This window comes from Euprymna scolopes, chromosome 18 (assembly GCF_053919585.1).
Source record: "Euprymna scolopes isolate OS-2025 chromosome 18, ASM5391958v1, whole genome shotgun sequence".
In the NCBI taxonomy this organism is placed as follows: domain Eukaryota; kingdom Metazoa; phylum Mollusca; class Cephalopoda; order Sepiida; family Sepiolidae; genus Euprymna; species Euprymna scolopes.
Window position 1 is genome coordinate 18,034,854 of NC_136499.1, and position 27,598 is coordinate 18,062,451.

The 27,598-nt window shown below is 31.5% G+C and overlaps 1 protein-coding gene across 2 annotated transcripts in view; it reads right to left on the reverse strand.

Moving 5' to 3' along the window:
- The window catches only part of LOC145297510 (tripeptidyl-peptidase 2-like), a 191,048-nt gene that overhangs the window by 21,222 nt on the left and 142,228 nt on the right, over positions 1-27,598 (reverse strand). For both annotated transcript variants that reach the window (XM_080143409.1, XM_080143410.1), the window contains exons 21-27: positions 26,466-26,603; positions 24,780-25,027; positions 22,785-22,863; positions 21,112-21,257; positions 16,677-16,776; positions 14,063-14,193; positions 11,779-12,019 (exon numbers count right to left, since the gene is read on the reverse strand). In XM_080143409.1, the coding sequence (XP_079999535.1) occupies positions 11,779-12,019; positions 14,063-14,193; positions 16,677-16,776; positions 21,112-21,257; positions 22,785-22,863; positions 24,780-25,027; positions 26,466-26,603 (1,083 nt within the window). The remainder of the gene's footprint in view (positions 1-11,778; positions 12,020-14,062; positions 14,194-16,676; positions 16,777-21,111; positions 21,258-22,784; positions 22,864-24,779; positions 25,028-26,465; positions 26,604-27,598) is intronic.

The window sequence follows — 27,598 nt, forward strand, 5'->3', positions numbered from 1 at the left end:
AAAAAAGCTCTAGTAAAAAGGTCCACCCATATATTCACATTTTCACAAATGGAACATATTCAGTAAGTTTTGTCTTAAACAACGAAAACATTTACATACGAAATATCTTCAATAAGTTTCCAAACTTTTTTTTTTTGTACAGGCATTTAAAATTGTTGTAGACTCTTGAAAATTCAGTATGTTATTGCTATACCTCTTATGAGATGACTGACGAGTTTTTATGATTTCAGGTTCAAATAAACAACTACAGCATGAATTGTAATACACCCTGCTGAAGCCTGATTGTCACAGCTGGTGAATTTCAAATGTGAGAATACTTTAGAAGAATGATATGCAAAACAATTGTTTTAAACTTGGAGAAAATACCATAGAATGTATGGAATGCTTCAGACTGCTTTTGGACTATCTCGCATGAATTGCGCATCAGTTTTTGATGGTATAAGAGATTCAAAGAAGGCAGGGAGTCTGTGAGGGATGATGAGAGGTGTAGGAGGAGTAAAGAAGTCAGAAAACTAGAGTTGATTGGCTAAATAAAGAATTTCATGGATAAGGACCATTATGTGTCTATAGACAATAAGTGCACAGTTTGATGTCAGTGTGGGAACTGTACACACAATTATTCGCGAGGAACTGAAGATATGGAAGATTTGCGCAAAGTTTGTTCCAAAAGTACTCTATTCTTGCCACAGACTATTTGATCAAGATGGGCATCAAGACAGTTCCTCACCCTCCCTATAGTCCAGGCCTTGCTCCCTGTGACTTTTGGTTATTCCCTAAGCTCAAAGAAAACCTTAGAGACTGTTGTTATGAGACAATTGAGGAGATGAAAGAGGCTGTGAGAAAAACCTCCAGAAGTTATTGGAACGGTACAACAAGTGCATTGCAGCCGGAGGAGATTACTTCAAAGGGGACTAGTTTCATATGTGTACTATCAATATGAAAAAAAGTCTGGAAACTTATTGTACATGGTATACCATAGATAAATATAGTATATATGAGATATTTGAATACTTTCGTATGCAGGGTGATCGCAATATGCAACCATTTTAATGTTTTTCATTTGGAAACTTTTTGAACAATTCTTATAATTCTTAATTATGAAATTATACAAATGAAAAGACAACAAAAACAAAAAATACAAATAAAAACGACATACAAAAATGTAAAAACAAAATTTAAGAAAACCATAAATTGAATTTTAATATATTTCAAAGATGATCAGCACCAAAAGTGAGGATAAAAATTTTGTCAATAAAATTTGATATTCAGAGAATGCAATCCTACGGATGAAGTAGTGAATGAAAATAAGTTATGTTATTTTTAGGCAAACATTCTTTTTCTATCGAAATAAGAATTTATCCTTTGTGTTAAGATTTGTTGAAACGTTACTTTAATACATTTTAAAGATAATATTTGATAAACATTTTTATCTTGTGGATAAGTTGTTGATCATTCAAAGAGTCAAAGTGAATAGATAGCGATTTAATTGTGATATGTGGAAGTAGATGACAGGCAAATAATGTGCATTTAAATTAATCTTATCAAAGATTTTGGTTTTTGTCCAGAATTGCACCTATATTAAAAAACAAAAAATAAAGAAAACTGTACATTACTGTGATGAAACAAAAATATATTTAAAAAATCACATAAATTGATCAAGAAGTTTTTATTTTTATAAAGAAAATCATTTTAAAGAGATTTACAAGAATTTGTAGGCATTACAACATACATCTAGTCAGTATGAATTATTATCTCCCTTTGTTTTTAGATTGTTTTAAAAATGGTGGACAAGATAGATGCTCTTCGGTTACTCATAAAATTTGATTTTCTTATTTAAAAATCAAACTACTCGATCAATTTATGTGATTTTTGGAATATGTTTATTTTCATTCGTCACGGCTATGTATATCACACAGATTTTTCTTTATTTTTATTTTTTTAATATAGTGAAAATTCTGAATAAACCCAAGATTTCCGCCACCTGCAGAGTGAGACAAGGCAAATGAAAATCATTTCAGATTGATAATCTAAAAAAGTTTATAAATTAGGCACATAACCAACCAAATAACTGTTTGTTTCTAGCTTAGTACAAACGCCATTACCTGTTATTCAATATTTTGCACCATTAACTCTTGCAGATTATTTTACATAATTTATGTCTGATGTTGCTATGGTTTTTCTTTTTACATCTTCCAAATAGAAACGAAATGAGACAAAAAAATCTCAAGTCACACTTTTGATAATCTTTGTTCATTATAGGATTGAAGAGAGGCGTGATTTATTTTATACTAACAAATAAAAACCAATGAGTGGAAAACTGAGAGGACACGGTATATTTTAAGAGATTCATTCACAAAGCTAACATATCACTGGAAAATGTCACAGAATCAGTTTTGAAAACAGAATACAAAAAAAAATAGCTCGATTTTGGTACCGATATCATAAGAAAAAGGGAAACAAACTGGAGTGAGAATAAGCTCACGATGCAATGTGGCGAGCAACAAAGCTTTTCGACGATGCAAAAAGATGAAAAAATGAGTGGAAGTCAAAAACAGCAGTTAATATATATATATATATAAGATAAATACAGTTAGCTTGTGTTAGCTGCGGTTATAAATAAGGCAGGGGTCAGGCAGAAAGGCCAAGATCATTGCGCTGGGAGTGGGGAGTAAAAAAAAAAAAGAATTTTTTAATCTTTCGAAAAAGCTGTTGGCTTTGACGTCTAAAAAGACAATAGATTGTTGAGGAGCAAAAAACACGCACAAAAACAATGTTTACAGCCAGGATATGGAAAAAAAAACAAACCCCCACACGGGTCAAAAAACAAAAAATGTTTAAAAAAAAAAAAAATAAAAAATAACTTTCATTACAAAAGTCTTGTAAATTTACTTTGTAATTATTTTTCTTTCTAAAAAGAATTTAAGCAAAGACTATCATTTGCCATTAGAAGCAAAAAACAAAGAAACAAGTCAATTCATGTGAAATCCAGAACAGATAAAAAAAATGATCAATGGACTTTGATTAAAATGGATAACAAAAGTTTTATGCGACAAATTACATTGCACATTTCAGTGAAAGAATTCTTCCTTATATATGATATTTAAAAACATGAGTACAGGCAGAGTGAGAAAAAGTTGCTTGAATTTTGAAAAATGTATTTGGCTTGCTAACTTATGATGGATATTCCATTGGATCAGAGAGAACATTGTAGAATATATATAAAAATAAATAAAAAATACAAAAAAAAAAAATCACTACTCTCCAAAAACTTGTTCAAAAAAGTGTAAAATATTTGAATGCAATCAAAACCATCAATTGCTATAGTGAAAACTATTACAGCTTACCTTACTTAAGTTGGGGGCTTTGAAAAAATTTAATTTTGTGAAATTAAAGAGAATCTGAGAATGATAACATTTTTAAAATATAAATTTTGTATCATATAATAATTCATTGGTAAAACATTTCCATTATTCAAATTATTTTTCTCATCTTAAGTGTTTTTCACAGGTTTTGCTTGATGATGTAATCTGACTTTCTTCAAGTGTATCTTGTTGAACTCAGGAATCTTTCTCTCAAACCCAGGAACCTTTCTCTCAAACTCCAGTATCTGCACAAAATTTCTAATGGAACCTATCACAGGGGTAGAATGTTCTTATTCCATCAGCCTTGACAATGTAGAAGTCTTACATAATTCACAATTTAATTCTTAGTATCACCTGCTGCTTCAACCTCCAGAAGAGCACAACTTAGAACTAAATTTTACCTAGTACTTTGTTAAATGCATTGCGTGAATAATATTCAAGAAGAAAACAGTAGTTTGTATAATTATCAATCCTCATCAAAAAAATTCAGAAACATAAAATATTTTATGCTGAGCATTTTCTTGCTTTCTGGGAGCAATTATCAGAGGAAGCACTTTTCAAGTAACTGGCAGACAACGTTTTGTCATACACAAATTACAAACTTTCAACCATTAATTCATTTTTTTCTTTTTAATTGTTTTATTGTCAATCATGAAAACAGTAACTATATTTCCATTGTTTTTCTGCAAAATAATTATGGAGAATTTTGAACGTCAAGATTTATGGAAGAAACACAAAGTTCTTTGAATTTATATTTAAAGGACAAGATTTAAGCTTTCCTCAGTATCAGTAGGAGGATAGTAGAAAAGTTCAAAAAGGAATTGAAACATTCAGAATTTAACTAAGAGATGACATCAGAAAACCCCCAAAAAGAAACGCATTTGATGGCATCGTCTTCAGTGTCATCATGCCATTCTACTTCTTCGGTAGGTGATTCTGACTGCAAACCATCTTAATTTCTCTGTGTGGGATGCAGTGAAATGATATATCAACAAACTGCAACATGAAGGATGAGCTAAAGATCAGGATCACCAGAGCCTTTGAGCGCTTTAATCAGGGGACAGTGACGATATATGTTAAAGCATTCAAATCTATCTAAAAGTTAGTTTATTTTTGACTTGTCAGGTCAAAATTACAATATTTACCTTATGATGGTCATTAGCAACTGAAAAACTTTTACTTTTAAATTATTATAAACCAGGCTTAAACTCAAACAAAACCAATTTACCTCCTCCCTTGAAGTTTGCATTCACGAATATCTGCAGGCTTAGAACTAATTTAGATGATGCTGAATCATTTCTCCTAGAAAACACCCCGGATATCTTAGCGCTAAGTGACACTAACCTACACCCCTCCATCTCTTCTAACAACTTTAACATGCCTGGTTATCTCCCATTTTGTCGTAGGGACTCAGACAGACACATGCATGGACTTGGAGTCTTTTTTTCAAAACACCCTCCTCTTGACTAGAGAAACAAAACTAGAATCAGACGACCAGATCTTTATGTGCTTTAGACTTAACATGCAACATAACATTAGCTACTTATATTTTCTCTACTGCTCTCCCTCGACCCAGGACTGTCCCCTAATCAACCCAGTCTCTGACTCAATACTAGCGCACAAGTACATGTATTTGGTAACTTCAATGTCCATCACAGTAATTGGCTTAGATTCTCTACTTACAAATGCAGTTGGTAGCATAAAACATAGCTTCTCTATATCTCATTCCCTATCACAGACGGTTACGTTTCCGACACGTTTCCTAGATCATTAAGATCAATATGCCTTACTTCTAGATCTATTTCTGACCACAGTTCCCGGTGATTATGTAACGAATGCCCATAGCCCACTCAGGAATGCTAATTAAGTTGTGATAATGGTAGAAATCGCCCTAAATTCTCGACCCAAAACTGAAGAGTTATTGCTCAAAACGCAAAGGTATTATAAGAAGGCTGACTGAGAAGCCATCAGGGATCTCATCAGAGATGCCCCATGGGGAAATATCTTTCTCTTCCTGCAGAACAGTGCGCAAATTAGACCACCAAATGACAATTGAAGCACATGTTTGCACAAGGAAATTCTATAGCAAACCCCACTCTCCCCAAGTGTTTACTTCTACTTGTGCAGCTGCTGCCATTGCTCAAAGGCAGCGTGCATATTACAGATTTAATCAACATAAGTCCGGTACAAACAGACAAAAGTTTATAGAAGACAAACCCGACAAGCGGCAAAATCCCACCCCTACACAGTAGAAATCCCTAGACGTAAGAAAGCCTTCTACTCTAATAGATTCTTCCTTAGAACTGCTAGACTTTGGAACTCCCTTTCAGGTTCCTGCTTTCCCAACTGTACTGACATGCAGAAGTTCAAGTTTAATGTGAACAGACATCTTGCTGCTCAACTCTGTACATAGTACCCCTGCAACATATATCTCTGATAGTAGCCCCCTACATCAAAGTGACACTGTGTCTTGTTTGGGGTGAAAATGGAATAAAACGAAAAAAAAGAAAAAAATTTTTTTTTTTTTCGTTTTGAGGAGGAGGAGGAGGGTCATATCTGTGAACCACTTTAAATGAGAAAAAAAGATAAAAGCCTTTAATTTTTATCAAGAATCCAATTTGAGAATTTCTTCATTAACTTTTCCAATGTGAGAACATTTTTTTGTTGTTACGGATAATGTTGGTCGCCTGAATCAAACTCTCATTGAGTACATTTCTGCTCACATTTAAAATATTTGATTGGAGGATAAAAAAATTAAATTTAATTAAATAAAACAAACAGCCCATATGAATGATATCTGATAAAACAGTTAAGTTTTTCGGTTGGGAGGGGGGGTGCAGATAAAGGAGAGAAAGTGTTACACCTTCATAATCTGACAGAATTAAAATTTATAAACATCAAAATTTTGTATAAGTAATTTTACATTTGTTTGTTTAACCAACATATCAACCTTCTTTGGGTCATTTAATGCTGTATATAGGATTTAAATTTTTGATACTTTCAGAGTCAATTTTCGCTGAGTATATTCGGACAATGTTTTGGTATAGTTCGTTATTTGATGTTATTCATGTTTTATGGCAAAGATTTGCTTCTTGTAAAAAATTTAGAATGGGTTTAGGATTTTCTTTTTCGAAGAGTTCTTTTAAGTTTGTGGCCTTGTAGTAGTGTTGATGAATTGATGTGCAGTCAAGTAAAAAGTGCTTCACTGTATAAGGTTTGTGACATGGTATACATTTGGGAGGTTCTTCACTTCTTAGTATGTGGGAGTGAGTTATGTATGTGTGTCCTATCCGGATACGTGATAAGCCTACTTCCTCTTTACGTGATTTTTTGGAATCTAGTATTTTTTTTTTAAATTTAGGCATCATTTGGAAGAGTTTATTGTTTTTGCAATTATTCCAGTTTTCTTGCCATTTCTTTGTGATAAAATTGTTTATTGAAGGTTTGTAGTGCATATATGGGACCTTTATGTCGCTTAATTTTACATTTGTACTATTGAATTTGAAACATTTTTTTTCTAATTCCTGCCAACAAACTAAGTCAGGATGAGGGTTCTTAGAAGACTGAATGTAGTTTAATGAAAATGAGAACATTTAAATAGTTTGTATAATTATTTTTTTCTAATATTTTTAGATAATTTATTCTGTTCTGACATTAAATGTCACATTCGAAATAATAATAAAAAAAGATTTTCATTACATTAACAGACAATTCCCTGGATTTTTATTTGAATCCATGTAAAAAAAGAAAGAAATGACACGTTTTAAGGTTTCTATCTGTATGCAAGGGGAGAACGCATGCAAGCAATTAAATGGGTGCTCATTTATCAACTATTAAAATGATGAAATGCTGGGTTGATGATGGACGGGATAGCAACTTCATATGTCCTCCCTTCCATTAAAGCCAACTTGTCTCAGAAAAGTAAAACTTAGATCTAACACGCAGAACCAGCCAAGATTTCATGTGGTGATTATTGTTGTGACCCTGAACAATCATTGGTCAACAGAGTGCACTATGTTTTTACGATCCACTTCGAACATACAATGGGTCGAAGATTTTCTAATCATTTTAGATTCGTCTTCACAAACAACCACTGCTTTTAAATTCTAAATCCGTTCTCATAGTTTTATCTCATTTTTTTCTTTTCCATCTGAATGAAATTTGTTTTCTATTAGAAAAAGTTTTAGAAAGCAAAGATCTGTGTTGAATTCCTTAAAGAAAACAAAGCCTCCTCCCTCTAAACAAAATGGTTTTATCCATTATGTTCAAGTTATTGACGAAAATCATGTATTTTGGTATTAAAAGCTTTTAATGAGTTATAATCATTTCAGTTCTTATCCACAATGCCCCGCATATTAAAATATAAAGAAAAATTTGTAGGATGTACATACCCATGACAAAATGAAAATATCATTTCAAAATTCACATAAATTGAACAAGTAGTTTTATTTTTATAAAGAAACTCATTTTTAAGTGATTAATAGTAATTTGTAGGCATTACAACATAAATCTCGCAAGTTTGAATTATTAAATCATCTCAGTTTGTCTTTTTAGATTGTTTCTTTAAGACAGTCAGTCTTCTTAAACACTTGATTTTCACATTAAAAAATAACACTACTTGATTAATTTACATGATTTTTGGAATATGATAGGTATGTACATGATAGACATTTTTCTTTACTTTAATTTTTTAATATAGAAGGAATTTCTTTCTTTTTTTTTAATATAGGGGGAATTCCTCATTTCTCCAAAACATTAATTCCATCTATAATATAAATCTCACCTGTCTGTTTAAATGTATGTATGTATACCTAAAACTTTCCACAGAGGCGATAGATTTTCACAAGATCGATATCATTTTGAAGCTCGACGTCTCTGACGACAAACATCGAAAAATTGGCCAAAAAGATTAATTCCTTCAACCTCAACTGGGCAGTTTTCTACAAGGAGGAGGTCAATATTTTGCAAGCCATTTTTGCAAGTCATCGTATCAGTTGGATTAACTGCCTAATTTTAATATTCCGAACTTCCGGTCATATCATGGAGTAGGGGTAAGATGTCAGATTTTCTTTTACTTTCTTTTAGGCCTTCGCATCACGGATTCGAGCTTGCCTGCCTACTACCACTTTTTTTTTTTGCTCAACACACACCTCCAAACACCCAGGCGAGTCTATCTACACAATAAACATATGACTTTCAATAACCTTTCAATAACCTATGCTAGTGTGTCTCACTTTTTTCTTTTCACGTAGACTTTTTGTATTACTTCTTCCTGACAATCAGATGTTGTTCATTGTTTTTCTAACGCATCGATGTATGCATGTTAGCACCATTTACTTCTATTTCTAACACTAACACCCATTACCACAATTGGTTTAATCATGTTTTTTATTTTTAACAAACAAATTACCATTTATCAAGGCTAAAAGCCACTTGAGATTAAGGGTTAATGAGACAGATAGATTGTCAGTTGAGCAATGAAAAGTATTATGAGGATGGTTTATAACAAGTATTTACTGACATTGGATTTGAAGATGACCTTGTTGTAGCGTTCAGAGAAGCAATCTTATGGAAATATATTCCATAGATCGAAAGATTTTGTAAAAATTGGGGTAATATTTAGAAGAGATGAAAAAAAAAAATGGTAGATTATTTTGATCCATAAATATAAAAGTATGATTTTCATAAAAACCTTTTATAATTGCGGGTGCACAAAATAAGTTTCATCTTCTCTTGATTGATAATGATAAAAAAATCAACAATAACAATAGGAGTTTCAGCACACGATGGCTTAGCCAAACTGGATGGTAGAATAGATTAGAGTTTTTGTCCAGAATTTCCCCTATATTAAAATATCTTGTAAATTTGTATTATTATCCCCCTTTTATTTCTTGAGATTATTTTCAAGATGGCAACAAGAGTCAGTCACTGCTTGATTATTAATAATTAATTATTGATTTTATTATTAAAAAATAGAACTACTTGATCAATTTACGTGATTTTTAGAATATGATTATTTTATTTCTTAATGAGTACGTACATCATACAGATTTTCTTTTTTTTAATATAGGAGGAATTCTGGACAAGAACCCAGATTAGCATATGGAGGTTTTGGTTATTAACTTATAGTGTCTGAATGATGAGGGGGGAAATCAACTTTATATCATATAGACGTATTTAAATATGTAGCACTAAGACAGATGTCAATAAATGTGATTGATAAAAAATAAAATAATGATGAACATTGAACTGCTGTTTTAGTATTGTTAGACTGGGTTAGTTTTGGGGAGAAAGAAGATTATAATTTTTTGGATGTTCAGTCAGTAAAAATGGTGTCAGAATTTTAGAAATGAAAGTTTTTAAGAAGATAATGACGACCAAATTTTGATGGGTTCAATCACAACTGTCAGCAGGGTTAACAATTTGTAGATCATACAGCTTTGTCCACAGAAAATTATGGAGATTTGAGTAAATTATACAATGAGATAAACTGTCATATCAATGGCTTCTAATCTCCATCATTTTTTGTGGTCAACCAGATAAGGATAAGAGCGGCATCCATTCCTAATAGCTGAAAGACTGGCATAAAGCTGTAATAAGTGGTAGAATTTTGTTTGCAAGCATGTGGTGAAGCTCTGTGGAGTATGCAAATAAGTCAAGTTTCTAAGCATCCCATCATATCATTTCCTTGATAAGATTCTTGCATAATCTTGCACCTACTTAACATATCTTAATCGTTGGGATTAATATTGTCAAAAAAGACCCCGCCTCTCATCTTAGCTCCAGATATTCTCAAAATCAACAATGTTTAACTCTTGAATCTTCACTCCAACTTTTCCTATAATCATCTTGAACCACCGACCACCTATTTTTTAATGACAAGAGCCAGATTGATTGTCAATGTCATTGTTTAATGACAAGAGCCAGATTGCTACTGACCAATGTCATTAAATATTATCTGGAATTGTGAAAACACAGTGACCTAAAAAGAAAATGGTCGCCGAGTTAGAGTTTTATGTAAAATCTGAAACTGAAATCTTTACTTCACATATAAATGATAAAGGTAATTATTTATAAAAAAAGTTTTCGTTGCTCAAAAGTTTTTTTCATATTGAATGACAGAAATCCATCTTTTGAACATTTTCATCTTCAGCCATTAATTGACCGTGAAAAACGGTTCAATGCAGATTGTAAATTACAGATTTTAATCTTCTAATAATTGGCTATCAACCGATGCTTGGCAATTCATTGAATCATTTCAAAATTGTCAGCCAGCTTCAAGTTGAAATATTGTTATTCTCCCGGTGTGGCATGAAACATTATTTACAAGACTTGTTAGATGCATTCTAAGAACTCAGCGGCCATTTTTTTTCTAGGCTGCAATGTCAACATATTAGCATATCTTTATGTTACAACTTATTAAGATAATAGAAAGCTCAATGTACTAGATAGAACAATTAAAAAACAAGGAAAATTGATGATGAAAATAAAAATATTATTAATCAATCAAACATTCAAACAAAGAATTATAATGAAGAATAAAAACTTAAACCATGGATTTTCAAAGATAGACTTTTTTCATTAGAGGATTAACATTAGTGAAAGATATATCACCTATTAGCATAAATTTGAAAAAAAAAAACAAAACAAACTTTTGTGAACTAAAAGGCATTTTCAATAAACTTAAAATAGAAAAAAATAGAGAAAGTAAAAAAATTAAATAATAAATTAATTAATGAAGTTGCACTCTGCAAAGTCTTAAAAGCAGAATCTGGGATCCCAAGTCTGAATAGATTTTCTTTATTATAATTCCTTGTTTGAATTTTTGATGAATTAATAAATATTGTAATTTATCCAAATTTTATTTTCATCATCAATTTTTCTTGTTATATATATGTACACACACACGTAAGTGTCCTTTATCGTATGATTCACTAACAATGAGGCACAATCATTCCTATGCAAATTAGCTTACTGCCTCCATTGCAATGAGAACATGAATAAAAGTTCCACCAATTAATTATTAAAGGGAAGATAACTCTTGAAGTTATTGGAAGTTGAAGAGAGTCTGTCGTTCCTGATGCACATGAGGTAGCATCTCTTTCTATCCCGGTTTACTTCTCAATTTCAAATCCCAATCATTTGACAGACCCCACTGAATGTGATCATTATCCCATGAGACAAATTTCATCGTAAACCATGCTGCTTACGAATCTTTAACAATAAAAATCTCGTTAATTCCATCCCAACAAGTGAAAAAGCATGGCAGCAAAATATTTGGCTTTGGGAGTTAAATTTAAATAAAAATACAAACCAAGCAAATCCGATTAACTATTTTTAAATAAAACTGTTCATTGAGCGAAAGGAGGGGAGAAAAAGGATGTGAAAAGAAAAGGCGTAAATAGCATCCACTTACTTTCATGTCAAAAGGATCGACCCATTTGAGCAATTCTTCAAAAATTACATCAATCTCTTGTGTCGGCACCTTGGGGATGACATGTTCACAATCCTCGTCATCTTCCACACCAGTGATCGGTGTATCATCACAACTAGCCAGGCTGCTCACCGTTTCAGGGACTTCTAAGTGAGTATCAGCCTGCGAACAACCGAGTTTCACATAGGTTTCAATAAGGGTATTTTTCTGCTTATCCATATCGCTGAAATACAAAATTAGACTTGCTTATTAAACGTTTTTTTTTTTGGTAGGAGGTATATAAAAATATTGAACCATAATATATCTTCTCGATATGTACCCATGCACATGCAAAATATCAACCTTGAGTGTAAATAGGAGAAACAACAGCTACTTATAAAAACATACACTACATTTAAGCTACCTCTGCCCCCCCCCCCGGCACTCAGTCAGTATAAAGTTTCCAATAATCCAGAAGCAAAAAATCGATTCTTCGCATATGACTGATTTATTGTCTTATATTTATTTGCATTTATTCCTTGTTTCATTTATCTTTTTTCTAATATATATGGGAATTATGCGAATTAACATTCACAAAATTTATTGTTAAATACAAGATATAAACAATTCTTTCCTTATTCCATGAAGTTTAAAAAATTTAACTTTTTTCTTCAGAGAAAAATAATTAGCAAAAAATATATGACGTTTGTTTTAGCATGAAAAAAAAAAATCAAAGCAAACAAAACATAATATTAGTGAATTCCACTATTCTGTACGAAGTTTTGAATTCCAACCATTTATTAATAACAAGGTGATTCAATTGTTTTCTGTTCAATGAAATGTAACCAAATAAATTGTAATGGGTTTAAACAATAAACGTATATTAATAACAATCAAGTCATTTTTTATTTGATAAAATCCAACAAATAAATAAAATTATAAGAATACACAAGCATCACATGCACACAGGCATTGAATTTTATACAGAAAGATATTAAGAAATTCAAACGAAAGGTAAAGAAATTACAAAACTAATCAAATCAATAAATCAACAGCAAAATTCGGCACTAGTGCAGAGAGTGATCTGGACATAAATAATAAGATTATTATTTAAAAAGCCATTCTTAACATGGAGAGGGGAGGGTGTTTTGTACCTATTCTATACTTCAACCTTACAATTGAATAAAAAAAATATATCATAGAACTTTGATTAAACTTGGAAATACGATTAAAAAAAATAGCGCAGATCACTCTCTGCACTAGCACCCAAAATTCAAAATATATTTTCATCAAAACATTAAAAAATAAAATAGTTTTCAAAATAATATTCACAGATTTTGTGATAATTTTATGAAGAATTTATTTCATGGAGATTAATTGGTAACTTTTGCATTTTACAATCTCCACTTATGCACTTATGTTTTACTGAAACTAGACATCAATAAAGTTTGAGTTTGGACATCTTTGTCTAAATCACAGTGATTTTTAATCACAAAGTTAATAACAGAAACTGAAGATGTAAAACCCTCACACCAATGTTTATTTCAAATGTTTGATCGGTTGTTTTGATTTGTTCTTTTACATTTTGTCAATTTAAAGCATAAAAAACAGAATATTAATGAATTTTGATAATCGGGACTAACTTTTAATTCTAACTATTTATTAATAATAAGGTGACTTGTTTTTTTTTTTCAACTTAAAATATAATCAAATACAACCATTAAGTGCAGACTATAAATTTACTTATTTGCCAGATTTTTTTGATTTTATCAACTAGAAAACAACCAAATTAATTTTTGTAATTAATAAATTGTTGAAATTAAAAAGTTGAAATTCACAAATATATAAAAAATAAAAATACAACTAGTGTTTGCAGACATGTCAGCGATTTGATTTTTTTAAATGCCCTTCTCACTATTGCAGAATGTCAATAATTTAAAAAGTTAAAATTTGAGCAATATCCTTCATCATTAGGAAACTTAAACATTTATTAAAAATCTCCAAAAATGCGTTTGAACTGAAAAAAAAAAAATAAAAATAATTAGCTTTTTTTGTCACTCGATAAATCTATTAGTTATTTATAATTCTTCCCCATCAGTCATCGCTACTTAATGATTTATTTGACCTGATACACACTCAATAACAACCGACACCTAACAGAAATCAATGCTTCAGCTAATAACATAAAAGAAAACAATCGATTTCATTAAAAAAAAAAAAAATTGGTTGTTGTTGGATACCGGGGAGGGGGGGGTTGTAGATGAGCATGTCATCAAAAAATTCTTACATTTTAATGCTGGCAGAATTTGGTCGTGGATCTGACTTCATACCATAATAGGCTAGTAAAGCTTCTTTATCAATTTGATTGAGGATGTATTTGGCAATTTTGGTGATTTCAGGCAATTTCTTCAATCTGTCCTGTAAATATGAAAAAAATGAATTGGAAAAATAGAAACGAGTGAAATAAATCAATAAATTTTGTTAAAGTAAAATGCAAAAAAAAAATTAAAAAATAAATAAAAATAAAGAAACTTATTTTCACAGTAATTGAGCCAACATGAAGAACACGAACAATGTGGCATCCAAACTATTTTTAAAAAAAAAAAAACAATATTTTAGAATAATCTAAAATATTTTCTTTAGAAGACAATATTTTATAAAGAAATGAATTCCAGAAGGTTCTTGTAATATCATTTAGGGATCATCAGTACAAGTAATTTTTGAAACAATTAATGATTATTATTGCTTCATTTTAATATTTTGACGCATATATATACAGTAGCGTCTAAAACTAAGGGACAAAATTTTAAAACCTAATATTTGTTAGAAATAACAACTGTGAAAAGCTGAAATTTTGACAACTAGTAGTCGTTATCATCCATAATAACATACTAAAATTTGAATCATTAGCAAAGGATAGAAAAAGAATTATAACAATTATTTATTTTCAAAATAGGAACGTCCAAAAATAAGGGACAAAATTGAGAAAAACAATGTAAACAGTATGCTATATTCAAATTTTTTGATTTCTTCAAAGAATAAATCTTAGTTAGTCATTTGTAAACATTGCATCAGCCGGCACCATGGCGAAACGCCAAAAACTTGATTACTCTGTGAGACAAACTATTGTGAAGCTACACAAGGAAAAGCACACCATTAGAGAGATGTAAGAGAAAGTAAAACGTTCCAAGAGTGCTGTAGGCAGGGTTGTTAAATCCTACAATGATACTTGCAAAATAGTTAGTGTCTTTTTGAAACTGGCAAAACTTCGGCAAGAGAAGATCCAATAATGCAGCTTATGTCATTAAAGGACCGTTTTAAGTCTTGCACGGAAATTAAAAGGGTTAATACCTCATGTGTTAATGTGTTAAGACAGACTGTTTCTAGACGACTGCAAGAAATAGGGTTGTTTAATCAAACCCCAGGGAAGAAACCATATGTTGTGCCAATCATACAGAATTCAGATTTTGATAGGGCTACCTTTATGTAAGATAATGCCCCATGTCACAAGGCAAAGGTGGTAATGAGTTACCTTAGCGAGCAAGATTTTGAAATTATGGATTGGCCACTGCAAAGTCCTGACTTAAATCCAATAGAAATCTTTGGAAGACCTTAGGAGTGAAAGTTATGGAAAGAAATCCCACTAACACGGAGAATTTGTGGGTGAAGCTTCAATAAAAATGGTGTAAAATTAGTATAGAAGATTGTCAAGAACTGATTCGTTCTTGTAATCGAAGATGTGCAACTGTCATTGAGAGCAAGGGCTCATTTATTAAATATTGATTGTACATGTATTTTTATTGTTTTTTAGCAGTTTACATTGTTTTTCTCAATTTTGTCCCTTACTTTTGGATGCTCCAATTTTGAAAATAAATAATTGTTATAATTCTTTTTCTATCCTTTGCAAATGATTCAAATTTTAGTATGTTATTATGGATGATAATGATTACCAGTTGTCAAAATTTCAGCTTTTCAGTTGTTATTTCTAACAAATATTAGATTTTAAAATTTTGTCCGTTAGTTTTGGACACTACTGTATATCTCTCATATGCAGCCGAGTCACTTTGACAAGCTTGAAAACTATTAAACATGTCATGCAGAAGAATATATACTGAATAGTTTAAGATTCATCCTCAAGAAACAATGGAGAATACGTTTTAGGTTGGGGCTTCTGCATGACAAGAATTTTATAGCAAAGCAGCAATACTTGATGCATTCCTCAAACATTCAGTAATTTCTGAGTTTATAGAGATGGATATTTAATTTGTAGTGATATATTAGTCTTAATATTGTTATAAAATATAGAACGCTGTGCTAAAATCGAAACAGAGGTTGAATATGTATACTTTATGAACATTCGGAATCATCTAGAAAGATAGGTGTTTGTGCAGCATACAGGTTCACACATATGCATTTCAGGTAAAAAACACAATTACATAGTTTACGTGTCATGTCAATATTAATATAAATTCAAAAAATTATGGATAAGGATTCAGTAGATGCGCTAGATCTATTTCTGAAAATTTTTTGTAGAGACTAACAGTCAACCCCCCCCTCCCCCGGTGGATTTCAAGGAAAGTAAGGGAGATAAGTCAGTTTGTCATTAATAAGATTTTATGAACTCTTCAACTTTAATACTTTAAAACCTATGATAAAACTTAATACGATAAATTCTATTTTTAATTGTAAATATTTTTCTATTGTATCATTTTTCATAATTTTTAGAATCTATACTAATTTTGACATAACACATAAGTGCATAATAGCGTTTTTACCTAAAATGCATACTATACAAACACCGAAAAATATAATATACAGAAGTTGCACCATTTTATAAGAAATCAGATGATATTGAGTTACATTTGAATATTTGGAGAGTTAAAGAACATTTTTTTCTTTACCTTATCTGAATCTAAAGCTTGCAATTTTGCTACATGAAGTGGCAAATAATCTTTGTATTCCTTACAAAGTTCTTTATACAAGTCATCACTTTCATCTAATCTGAAAAAGAAAAGCAAAAAGCAATTTCAGTTTTTAATCAACATACAAGAGTGCATTTTATATCATCAGAATTTCTTAATATTCATGTCCCTCCCAAAACAAAAAGATGTGATTCAAAGGTTGGAAAATTAGATTTGAAACAAACACTTTAAAGGAAAAACACTTTGGCTGATCAAAAATTGCCCGGGCCACCCTGTTGGCATTCCCCAGTAACAGGGCCTTAGGTGATTTGCAATAAAATTCTCAATAGGCAAAAGAATAAAGCCTGGGAAAGCAGAGTTTCTAGAACTACGCAGGACCATACCTTAGACTGAGAGAGAACTAAGCACATTAGAATGGCCACAATTGCTATTTTGCAATTTTATTTCATCAAAAACAGCTCATGATGTTATCAACTTACCAAATTTCGACCATGCTATCGTCACCATTTGTAGTTGTACGGAGTTCACTTCCACCACCGGCACTCAGCATATTTTTTTGGTAGCAGGAAGAGCCTACTACTTCCAGGGTGTTGTCATCTAGTATCATTTTTTTATGGGAACGGCCGTCATATGCATCTCATACACTCAAAGGTTAGGGTTCAGAGTTATTTTACATTGAACTTTCTATGCACTCACCATAAGCACACGTCACATTGTATTGCAATTGCATCCAATACCCTTTTGCGGCATGTAGAACAAGCATCTGTTAGGAAGTATAGCACAGAGACACATACAATCACTTTGGCCTGGAGGGCAAGAGTTAAGAGTAAACTTGCCTAAAGCCATAATTGTCGTAAAAACATGTTTGACACTTGCAATACTAGCATCGATTAACATTCTAAAATCAAAAACAAAAAAAAAAAGTTATCAAAATGCGTTAAGATTCAAAAACTTTATCATTATTGAAGTACCCAACCCTTCAAAATAACCAATTTATAAGTAATAAGATGTTGTCCCCATGCCAATGTGATTGCAAAAGATCAAAGATTCTTTTTTTATAAACAAATACAATTTTTGTTTATGTTCATCTTGCAAGAAATTTCTTTTTTCTATTGACTAATAGACATGTTCTTTGAAGAGGATGGTTTAGGATAAAAGGAATTTCTTAGAAATATCAAAAATATTGTCCTTGTTTAACACCATCTTAAATTATTTTGAATAAATGTTGATGGGTATTGAATTTAAAAGTAACTACAAATGGATTCATTTTAGCTACATTCATGAATGCTTCAACCTCAACACCAAAGCCAGCATAGTCTCTGGGGCATGGTTGAGAGGATTTATTCCCTGCCAACTGTGATACATCTCTGGTAATGTGCAGTTCTAGGAGGTTCACCTTGCCTTCTTCCTTTGAGAAGGAGTTAGTTTATCGATATTTGCCCAAGGTGCCCCTATCGGAGAATTTGAACAGAGCTGTCCTCAAAGGACGCTGGCTTTTTAAATCCCACTTTCCAGCCATTGCATCATATCATCCCACTGTGGGACGGAGTTAAATAACTTTATGATGTTAAGTCGTACTACTGCAACTTATTGTGTAAAAGATCTACATTTCTTGTCAGTAACTTTTGCTGTGTAGAGAAAAAAAGTGTTTGTTTTTGAAAATCTTTTATGGATATTCACAATCACTTGATGAATGATTCAAGACAAGGATTTCAGATTTGATTTTGACAGTACTCCTTTGCTGAATATAATAACTTGAAAGACAATCATGCAGGACAGAGAAAGTTCCTTTTTACTAATTTCACAAACAAATAAAATTTCTTAAAAAATATTAAATTTCACGACAGATTTGTACCAAAATATTTTTTTCATTCCTATTAATAAACCACTTTCCAAAAATTATTATCAGCAGCAGGATTTGGGATCGCTCCTGAAGGAGGAACCTCTACGTGGTTTCCTTCCACCTTATTAGTACCTACCATTCCGAGGTTATGCCATAGATATACTGTTACATATTAGGAACCCTACATTAATAGCGATTAAGTTAGCTAGTGTGAATTTCAACAAGGTTCATATTGAGTACATGTCATGCTAATCTTAATCTGCAAAACAGAATCATTCCCAGAGTTGAAGCAAAGATGGCTGACATCTGAGGTTAAAACAAAATGAAAGACCATATCAGTTAGACAAAACAAAAATGCGAGTCAAGATGACGAATGGAGTTATGTTTTTTCGAGCCGAGAGAAACAAACATTTTTCAATCCGTATCTGTGAAAGTTATATGGCAGTGACATTGAATAATGCAAGTCTACTAGGGACTGTGCGAGGTAGTTGGCCAATAATATAGAAAACTTTGATAATCGCTAAGGGCGAAATGTTACACCGACTTAACATCTGTCCGCACATGACCATTTCAGTTAAATTAACAAAATACTTAGGTAAGAGAACATTAACCTCTCTCTTTCTCTCTCTGGTGAGTCAATTCTCTCTCAAAATAAAAGCTTTAAGAAATTTTACAAATGTCTCCTTGTATCTTTCCTGCATGAAAAGAAGCTTAGACAAAACAGTGACCATGAAGTATTGACATCAGACAAGGATGATAAAAGATTCTAGTGCACATGTTTACACATGTAGACCCAATACGTTGTAGATTGTCGCAAAGGAACATAAGACAAGTAATAATGTGACGGTGTTGTTGGATGTAACAATGATGATGATGATGGAAAGAAGGCATATTGTTAAGAAAGGTTATTATAATATTGATTTAATACACACACACACAATTAATATATTGAATTGAGAAAAGGCGAAATCTGTCTTCTTCCATGGTAATTTGGGTTGACACAAACAGCCATTAAAAACACACCAGTTAAAAAGTTGATGTCTTGGATTAAAGTTGATATCTCGAAAAAATGTCAGAAATGGTACCTTTTGGCGATTTCACATGTTCCATCTGAATACCACCCTATTAAGAAATACAAGTAACCTTGTTTCTTGAGTGGTCAAGCTATTTGTGGATCACCCGAAATATAGGCCAGATATTCTGCGTTTCTTTGGATAAGGAAAACAAGATGGTGGATACGAATTCAAGAGTCGATTAAATATTGTTCGGGAATTTGGTTATTCCCAAAAGATAACACATTTATTTATTTTTTTTATTCAAACAAAATGGCATTTGGGAAAAACCCTAGGTTATGCAAATGAAGCAAGAGGAGGAGGGACCCTCCCACGTGAGTGATGATGAAAGGTAGAGATCTAATGGAGGGTGAAGGCAATGAACCCTCTTGTTGCGAGTGGCGGTCAGATATACAGATTTGAGGAAGAAAAGGAAAACTTTTTTTTTAGAGCTTGAGAATTTCAAAAACTGCTTGAGACTGGTTTGAGAATTGTGAAATGAAATTCTGTGGATCGGGAAGCGGGATTAAACCCACCCGATTCTTAATATAATGAAACGCAAAAATAGCATCAAGAACACACTCCACCTGACCGCTGGGGAACCAACATCAGAGAAAAGAAAAACCCTTGACTTGAGGCTCACTCAGTTCCAAGCTGATGAATCCACACTGTGAAGAGACAAGTCCCCAGATTTAAGATTGACCGTCTCAACGTTACTAAGTCGCCAGTTCCCTAGCATTCGTATCCGAGTCAGAAACTTATGAATGATCAGAGTTTTGTAACTTTCAGTGAATAATTATCCTTTTTTTAACATGATAAGCCCATTTATCGGCTTGTTATTCTTTTCTTTTGGTTTTAAATCATCTCTAATTTCCAGTGAATATGACCTGAGAGACCAGGGCTCAACAGATTGTATACTATCAAAAGCAATTTGGGGAGACTGGCAGCCTGTCCTACCAGATCCTCATCAACCAGGATCCTTGTCAAAGAAACAGCCTAGTACCAGCGACCAAATGAGATCTAAAGCAGAAAAATCTGGTGACATCACTCACTAGACGTCATTCTGAGAAAAAAGCATACAATAACCTGATTTTTTGTAACAACATTTATTTCTGGGTACTTTCCTGAATAAAATGCAATTCTTAATGTGATCGTGCTCCTTCTCTGACCTCTTGAACATTCTCCACATCTCTAACGTGATTGTTGGTCTGTGTACATAGCCTTTTTCTTTGCACATGGCTCAGCATTTGAATTTTTAATAATGAAAACATTACAATGCTAGGCACTGCAGATTGATGACGCTATTTGTCCGTAGCTAGGTGCCCACATAGAGCACCTGGTATTCTTAAATGATTACTCATCTAGTACTGACCAGACTCAATGCTGCTTAACTTTGATGATCTAACAGAAAACAGCGTGTCAACAGGATTATGCTATTAACAGAGTAAATAATAGAAATTAGAAAAATATAAAATGAATTATTTTGATATTTTTGTAAGGACAAAACATTTCCTCTTACTTTGAAATCCAAGAAATTTTTAAATCGCGAATTGCTTCTTGATATTCTTCTTCTGGTGTTTTTTCTTTGACTTCTTTGTTTTTACAATTGGTGCATTTGCTCTTCTTTACACATTCGGTTAAAATGTATTTGAAAGGCACAGAGGTCTGGAAAGAAGAAAAACATTTTCCCTAACCATATTATAATGTGGTCCCTTGGGAGGTTAAATAAATTAAAAAAGAAAAAAAGAAAAAAAAAAAAAAGAAAAGAAATTTGATGCAGAAGTTTATTAAAAAACAAAACAAAACAAAACAAAACAAAACAAAACGGTGTCAATTAACAAAGCCAGACATCAATCAATAAATTTGTCATTTCTGTTAATATCATAAATGGTGGTTTTGAGGAAATCTCAGTATTGGACATTTAAAAATATGAAATAAATCCAGATATCATAATTGCTGATATGTATCTTGGGATTGGAGATATAACAATTTCTTCTCAATAACTAAAAGCAAAGGATAAATAACATTCTATGAAGTTTATTTATCGTTTATAGCAAAGAATAAACAAAGGTATTTGCTGCTTTAGGATGATTGCTATTTATGTATGCTGGCAACAAAAGATGGAACAAGAGTGACCGTTTTACAACCATCTTGTCTCTGCACCGAAACTACACTAGACCTCCCTTTTCCATAGTAACATCAACAGTTAATTTCATCTGCTACAAATTGAGTAAGTAAGACTCAATTTAGTTTTTCTCAGGTTATAGTAATGCTTTAAAGAAATCTTAAATTAAAATCAAAATCTTTTAACGGTTAACATTTAAAAAGATAACACTTCCATGAATTTGATTTTTACCTCCCCCTTTTTAACTAGCAGGGCTACTTGATATTGCCCCATAAAAAACAAAAGAAAAGAAATTAAAAAAAGTGTAACAGTTCTATTAAAATTTCTCTCTACCTCACTTTCTCACTTTTCCACCCCTCTTATATCTTTGCCTAATCCATTCCTTTCTCGTGTTTGAATGTATTAAAAATAATGGAAGTTATTCATCACCACCCTCTTATATAATAGATAACATTGGAAATTCCAAATTCCTGAAAAACTGACCCCTTACCTAAAACCTGGCTCAGTTGATCCCTCACCCAAAAATAAAAAAAATAATTTTTTCTAAATTTTAGATACTATTCATCCAGAGCAATACCGATCAAGAAAATAGTTTGGGAGTTTTACCGACCGATCGACCAATGCACACACACACACACATCCTTTATATCTGGGCCTAGTCAAACCTCACAATATTATTGATGTGAATAAATTAAAAGTAAAAGCTATTTCTTTTTCAAGTACAAACAAAGACTTCACAATATTATTGGATGAATAAATTAAAAGTCCAATTTAAAACACTATATGTACACAGATTTTTTTTGTCATTCATTTAAAAATGCCACTTAAAACGAAAACCTTTTTATGCCTCCTTGGCCTTTTGGAAGTGTATCTGTTTCTACAACATAAATGCCATTTGACACCGGAAGTTTTCATGCAATTATCTCCTTTGAGAAAATAATAAATATGGACATACAAACAAAAACTGATGCTTATATTATAAGCAGATTACAAGATTTTTAGAATTTCAAACATTTGTAAATTTAATGAGAATAAAATTATGAAAATAACAAAGTAGAAATACTCACAGATTTTTTGACTGACTCATCTTTCAACACAAACAAAGATCCACTGAGGTAATTTCCAGGCCCGTGTGATTTGGGAAGTCTGAAGAAAAAAAAAATAAAACAAACATATGTCAGTTTCATAATCAGGTTCGCTATAGTAGTAGTAGTAGTAGTAGTAGTAGTAGTAGTAGTAAAGAAATCAGTTGATCAGATCAGTTTTGTCTAAAATAATGTACAAATTATTTCTCCTGCAATTCTCCGTCGCTTGAAAAAGATTATGAAAGCATGAGATGCTTACAGCACTCATTCTCATACTGAATGCAGCTGTTATGTTTTAATTATGGAGTTTTTTAGAATTGACATGATAAAATTCACGTTGTTAGAATTGACATGATAAAATTCACGTTGTTAGAATTGACATGACGAAATTCACGTTGTTAGAACTGACATGATAAAATTCATGTTGTTAGAATTGACATGATAAAATTCACGTTGTTAGAATTGACATGACGAAATTCATGTTGTTAGAATTGACATGACAAAATTCACGTTGTTAGAATTGACATGACAAAATTCACGTTGTTAGAATTGACATGACAAAATTCACGTTGTTAGAATTGACATGACAAAATTCACGTTGTTAGAATTGACATGACAAAATTCACGTTGTTAGAATTGACATGACAAAATTCACGTTGTTAGAATTGACATGACGAAATTCACGTTGTTAGAATTGACATGACGAAATTCACGTTGTTAGAATTGACATGACGAAATTCACGTTGTTAGAATTGACATGACGAAATTCACGTTGTTAGAATTGACATGACGAAATTCACGTTGTTAGAATTGACATGACGAAATTCACGTTGTTAGAATTGACATGACAAAATTAATGTTGTTAGAATTGACATGACAAAATTAATGTTGTTAGAATTGACATGACAAAATTAATGTTGTTAGAATTGACATGACAAAATTAATGTTAGAATTGACATGACGAAATTCACGTTGTTAGAATTGACATGACGAAATTCACGTTGTTAGAATTGACATGACGAAATTCACGTTGTTAGAATTGACGTGACGAAATTCATGTTGTTAGAATTGAAACCACAGAAGAACCAATGTTGTAATTGAAACATTAAGCAAAGCATATCGTAGTTTAAAGTTTGCTTTTTTTTTTTAAAAATCAAATTCCATTTTCAATATTCATCTCGAATTATCTCAACAGTTTATTAGCCTACAAGTAAAACTCATTCTATCAATGACAGTATTTATTTTTTCAAAATAATTTAAAAAAAACAAAACTTTAAAATAAATTTACATTTTTTCCTGCCAATAGGTAAAAATATTTGTATGAAAGTATGTATATTAAATTTTCACTTGATAAGGTCTAGTATTTCAGTGATATTAGATATTTTGTAATGCAAAATTTGTTATCATTATCTGAAAAATGCTTTAGAAACTTAATTTGTAGGATGTACATATTTGTGATGAAACAAAAATATCATATTCCAAAAATTACATCAATTGATCAAGTAGTTTTATTTTTATAAAGAAAATCATTTTTAAGTGATTAATGTGAATTTGTAGGCATTAAAACAAATTCTGCAAGTCTGAATCATTGAGTTACCACTCTGTTTAAAAAAAAAAAACTCATTTCAAAATGGCAGACAAGACGGTCACTTTTCTGTTACTCATAAAATTTGATGTTCTTATTTAAAAATAAAACTAATTGATCAATTTACGTGATTTTGAAATAAGATATTTTTGTTTCATCAAGGATACGTACATCATACAGATATTTCTTTATTTTTGTTTTTTAATATACAAGGAATTTTGACAAGAAACAAAATGTGATAAAAAATCCTAAAAATAGCCTCATTAGAATAAAATATTATGAAACAATAAATATCAATTTTTAAGAATCTTTGTCATATGAATAAAGTTTTAAAAGAATTAAAATTATCTCATCAACTACAGAGGACTGTGAAAAATATAGGAAAGACTTACTTGTCATCTGGCAAAGGACAAAAAAATAGGGGATACGTAATGCCTTTATGAGCGCAAAGGGAGCAGAGCTTCTTGCCCTGCGAGGAAAGTGCACTCTGCCAGCTTGTGTGGATATCCAGATTGATAGCCGTCTGCAAGCGATGGTGTAACACAAGTACTGTGTCCTTCAACTTTTCAACTGTTTCGCGGTTGTCATGACGAATCTGAAGGATTATACTGTAGTCACCCTTTTCAAGTTTTACACTATACTGAACATGAAAATAAAAAGTTTCAGATTTTAGTTAGAAATATGAATAGTAGCGTTATTTAGTTTTAATATGACATCTCTTTATGTTCAATTATTTTGAAAATGCTTCCCAGTGATCCAATAATAAAAATAATCATAAAATAACGTTTAAGAAAATGATTTAATACCAAAAACTATATTGAGGGTAGCAAAAAATTTAAACTATAATATTTTTAAATTTTAATGAAAAAAAAAAAAAAAAAAAAAAATCTTTTCAATATTACAAACTCAATAGTAAAGCAATTTTGATACTGTTTTTATTTGTACTAAAATTCTCGATATTGTATATACTTCCACTCAAATATTTAATTTTCCATAATATTAGGTTATGCAAAGGTTTTAGCCAATTTAAAATTTCATCCTGGAAATGAAAAACTGTTTTTTAAAATATTTATTTAACAATAACCTTTGCTTTCTATAACTTGATTCCATCTGTCAACGAGCTTATAAATGTCTCGCTTGTAAAATTCTTTAGGTTTTGATGTGAAATATGAATCTAACTCGCGTTCAATCTCTTTATGTGATGTTAAAAAGCCACTTTTTGGGTCAAAACAATTTTAAAACAATAAGGTTGATCACAATAGAAACTAGCAGTAATAGTTTGAATGTTGTCTAAAACTTTGTAATGGATGTTCCCTTCAATGCCTCACTGCTTAACAGGATCTTTTTGAGATGAAGTCCGCTCTCAGTTGCTTGATTCATCCACGACTGCTGGATTCATCCATGACTGCTTGATTCAGCCATGACTGCTTGATTCATTCATGATTGCAGACATTTAACACTATGGTAGAGAATCCACTTCTCATCACTTGTGACAAGCCGACCCAAAAATGGTGTCTGAAGATGTAATGAAAGCAAAGATTTACAACAAGAAATACAGTCGCAAGTTCTCTGGAGAAAGTTTGTGCACGACACATTTTCCAAATGTTCCCCATTCTTTTCAGTTTGTGTGATGTGGTTATATAAGATAGATTAAATTGGTTTGCAAATTCTCTGCAAGTTACTGTAGGGATTTCAGTAACAATCGCATCTGGATCAATCTTTATGGGAAACTAACTCTAGCCTCATATTTAAAGGTGAAATTTCTTTTCCGAAAATGGGAAAACCACCTACAACTTCTTTCAATGTATCAATTCCATCAGGAAAAATACAAACAATTCTTAGAAATAGGAATAATGCTTACTTTGAGTATATTTATAATCATGTCATTTAAAATCAATTTTTGGCACTTAAAGTTTATACTAACTTTATGCTTTTCATTTTTGTTCACAAACAACATGATCATGGGTGTGATTTTCATCAGATTTTTTTTTTATCTACTGACACAAAAATATGCGGATACAATCACACATTGTTGAGAATAAAAAAATGCGGATTGTAAAAGAGAGAAAAATGTTTACCCTGGAAGGATATGCATCTCCTGCACTGATGCACTGTTTATTGGAATCAAACAGCATCCACAATTGGCTCTCATATTCAGACTCATACAACAAATCACTAAGTAGGGAGCAGTCAGGGGTTACTTCTTCCCCTTTGTTCTGAAAGATACAAGAAAAACAACTACTCATACACGTGAAAAAATAACATACATGCAAAACATTTTCATTTTTAGCTGCTAAAGCATATATATATATATATATATATTTCTGTAGAAGTATATTTTCTTATAATATATATACCAATCCTTATTTAAGAAGCTCAATGTAATTACAATTCAAAATGGCGTAATGGAAACATTAAAGATATTTGCAGCTTCTATTCCAATTTTCGGATTTTAATCATGTCAAATCACACTGTATTTCCCTTTGACGGATTGATTGTTACTATTTCTTCTGATGAGTTAAGGGCATAATAGATTCACTGATTGATATAATAATTAAATGATTGATTTTGTGCTACAAAACAGATACTGTCAAGAATTGTAAATGTCAATTGAATTAAAAGAATAAATTATAAGATGGTCAACATCATAAATTTTGAAATACAGCTTTTGTCATTTATTCACTATATATATATATATATATATATATATATAGATAGATAGATAGATAGATAGATAGAAAGAGAGAGAGAGAGAGAGAGGAATGATGATCTGAATTCAGAACTCCTTTTTAATTTGTATTTTGGGGTGGGCAATTTTTCATAAGAGACATCTTTTCCTGCGCCACAGGACAATTACCAAAGACTTTGATTGCATGACTAATCACTGTAGGACAATGTGGGGCGGATTATGAGTGAGTAGTAAATTACAAAACTAGTTTCAAGTAAAAGTTCTTAATAAATGAACTGACACTTGGAGAATTCGCCAGGAAGCTGTTGGTTATCTTGACGAGACAAACTAGGAGAAGGACCAAAGCCTGATCAAAAGCAGAAATTCAAAAAACCAAGAAGAACATTTTTCGAAATTCGACCTCTACGGGCAAAAACATAAGTCAAATTTCAAATCTTGTAACAAAGAATTAAGACCAATCAAATTCATTGATTGAACTTTTCTCAACAAAAACAGAATTCTTATTCTTATTAAACATATGTG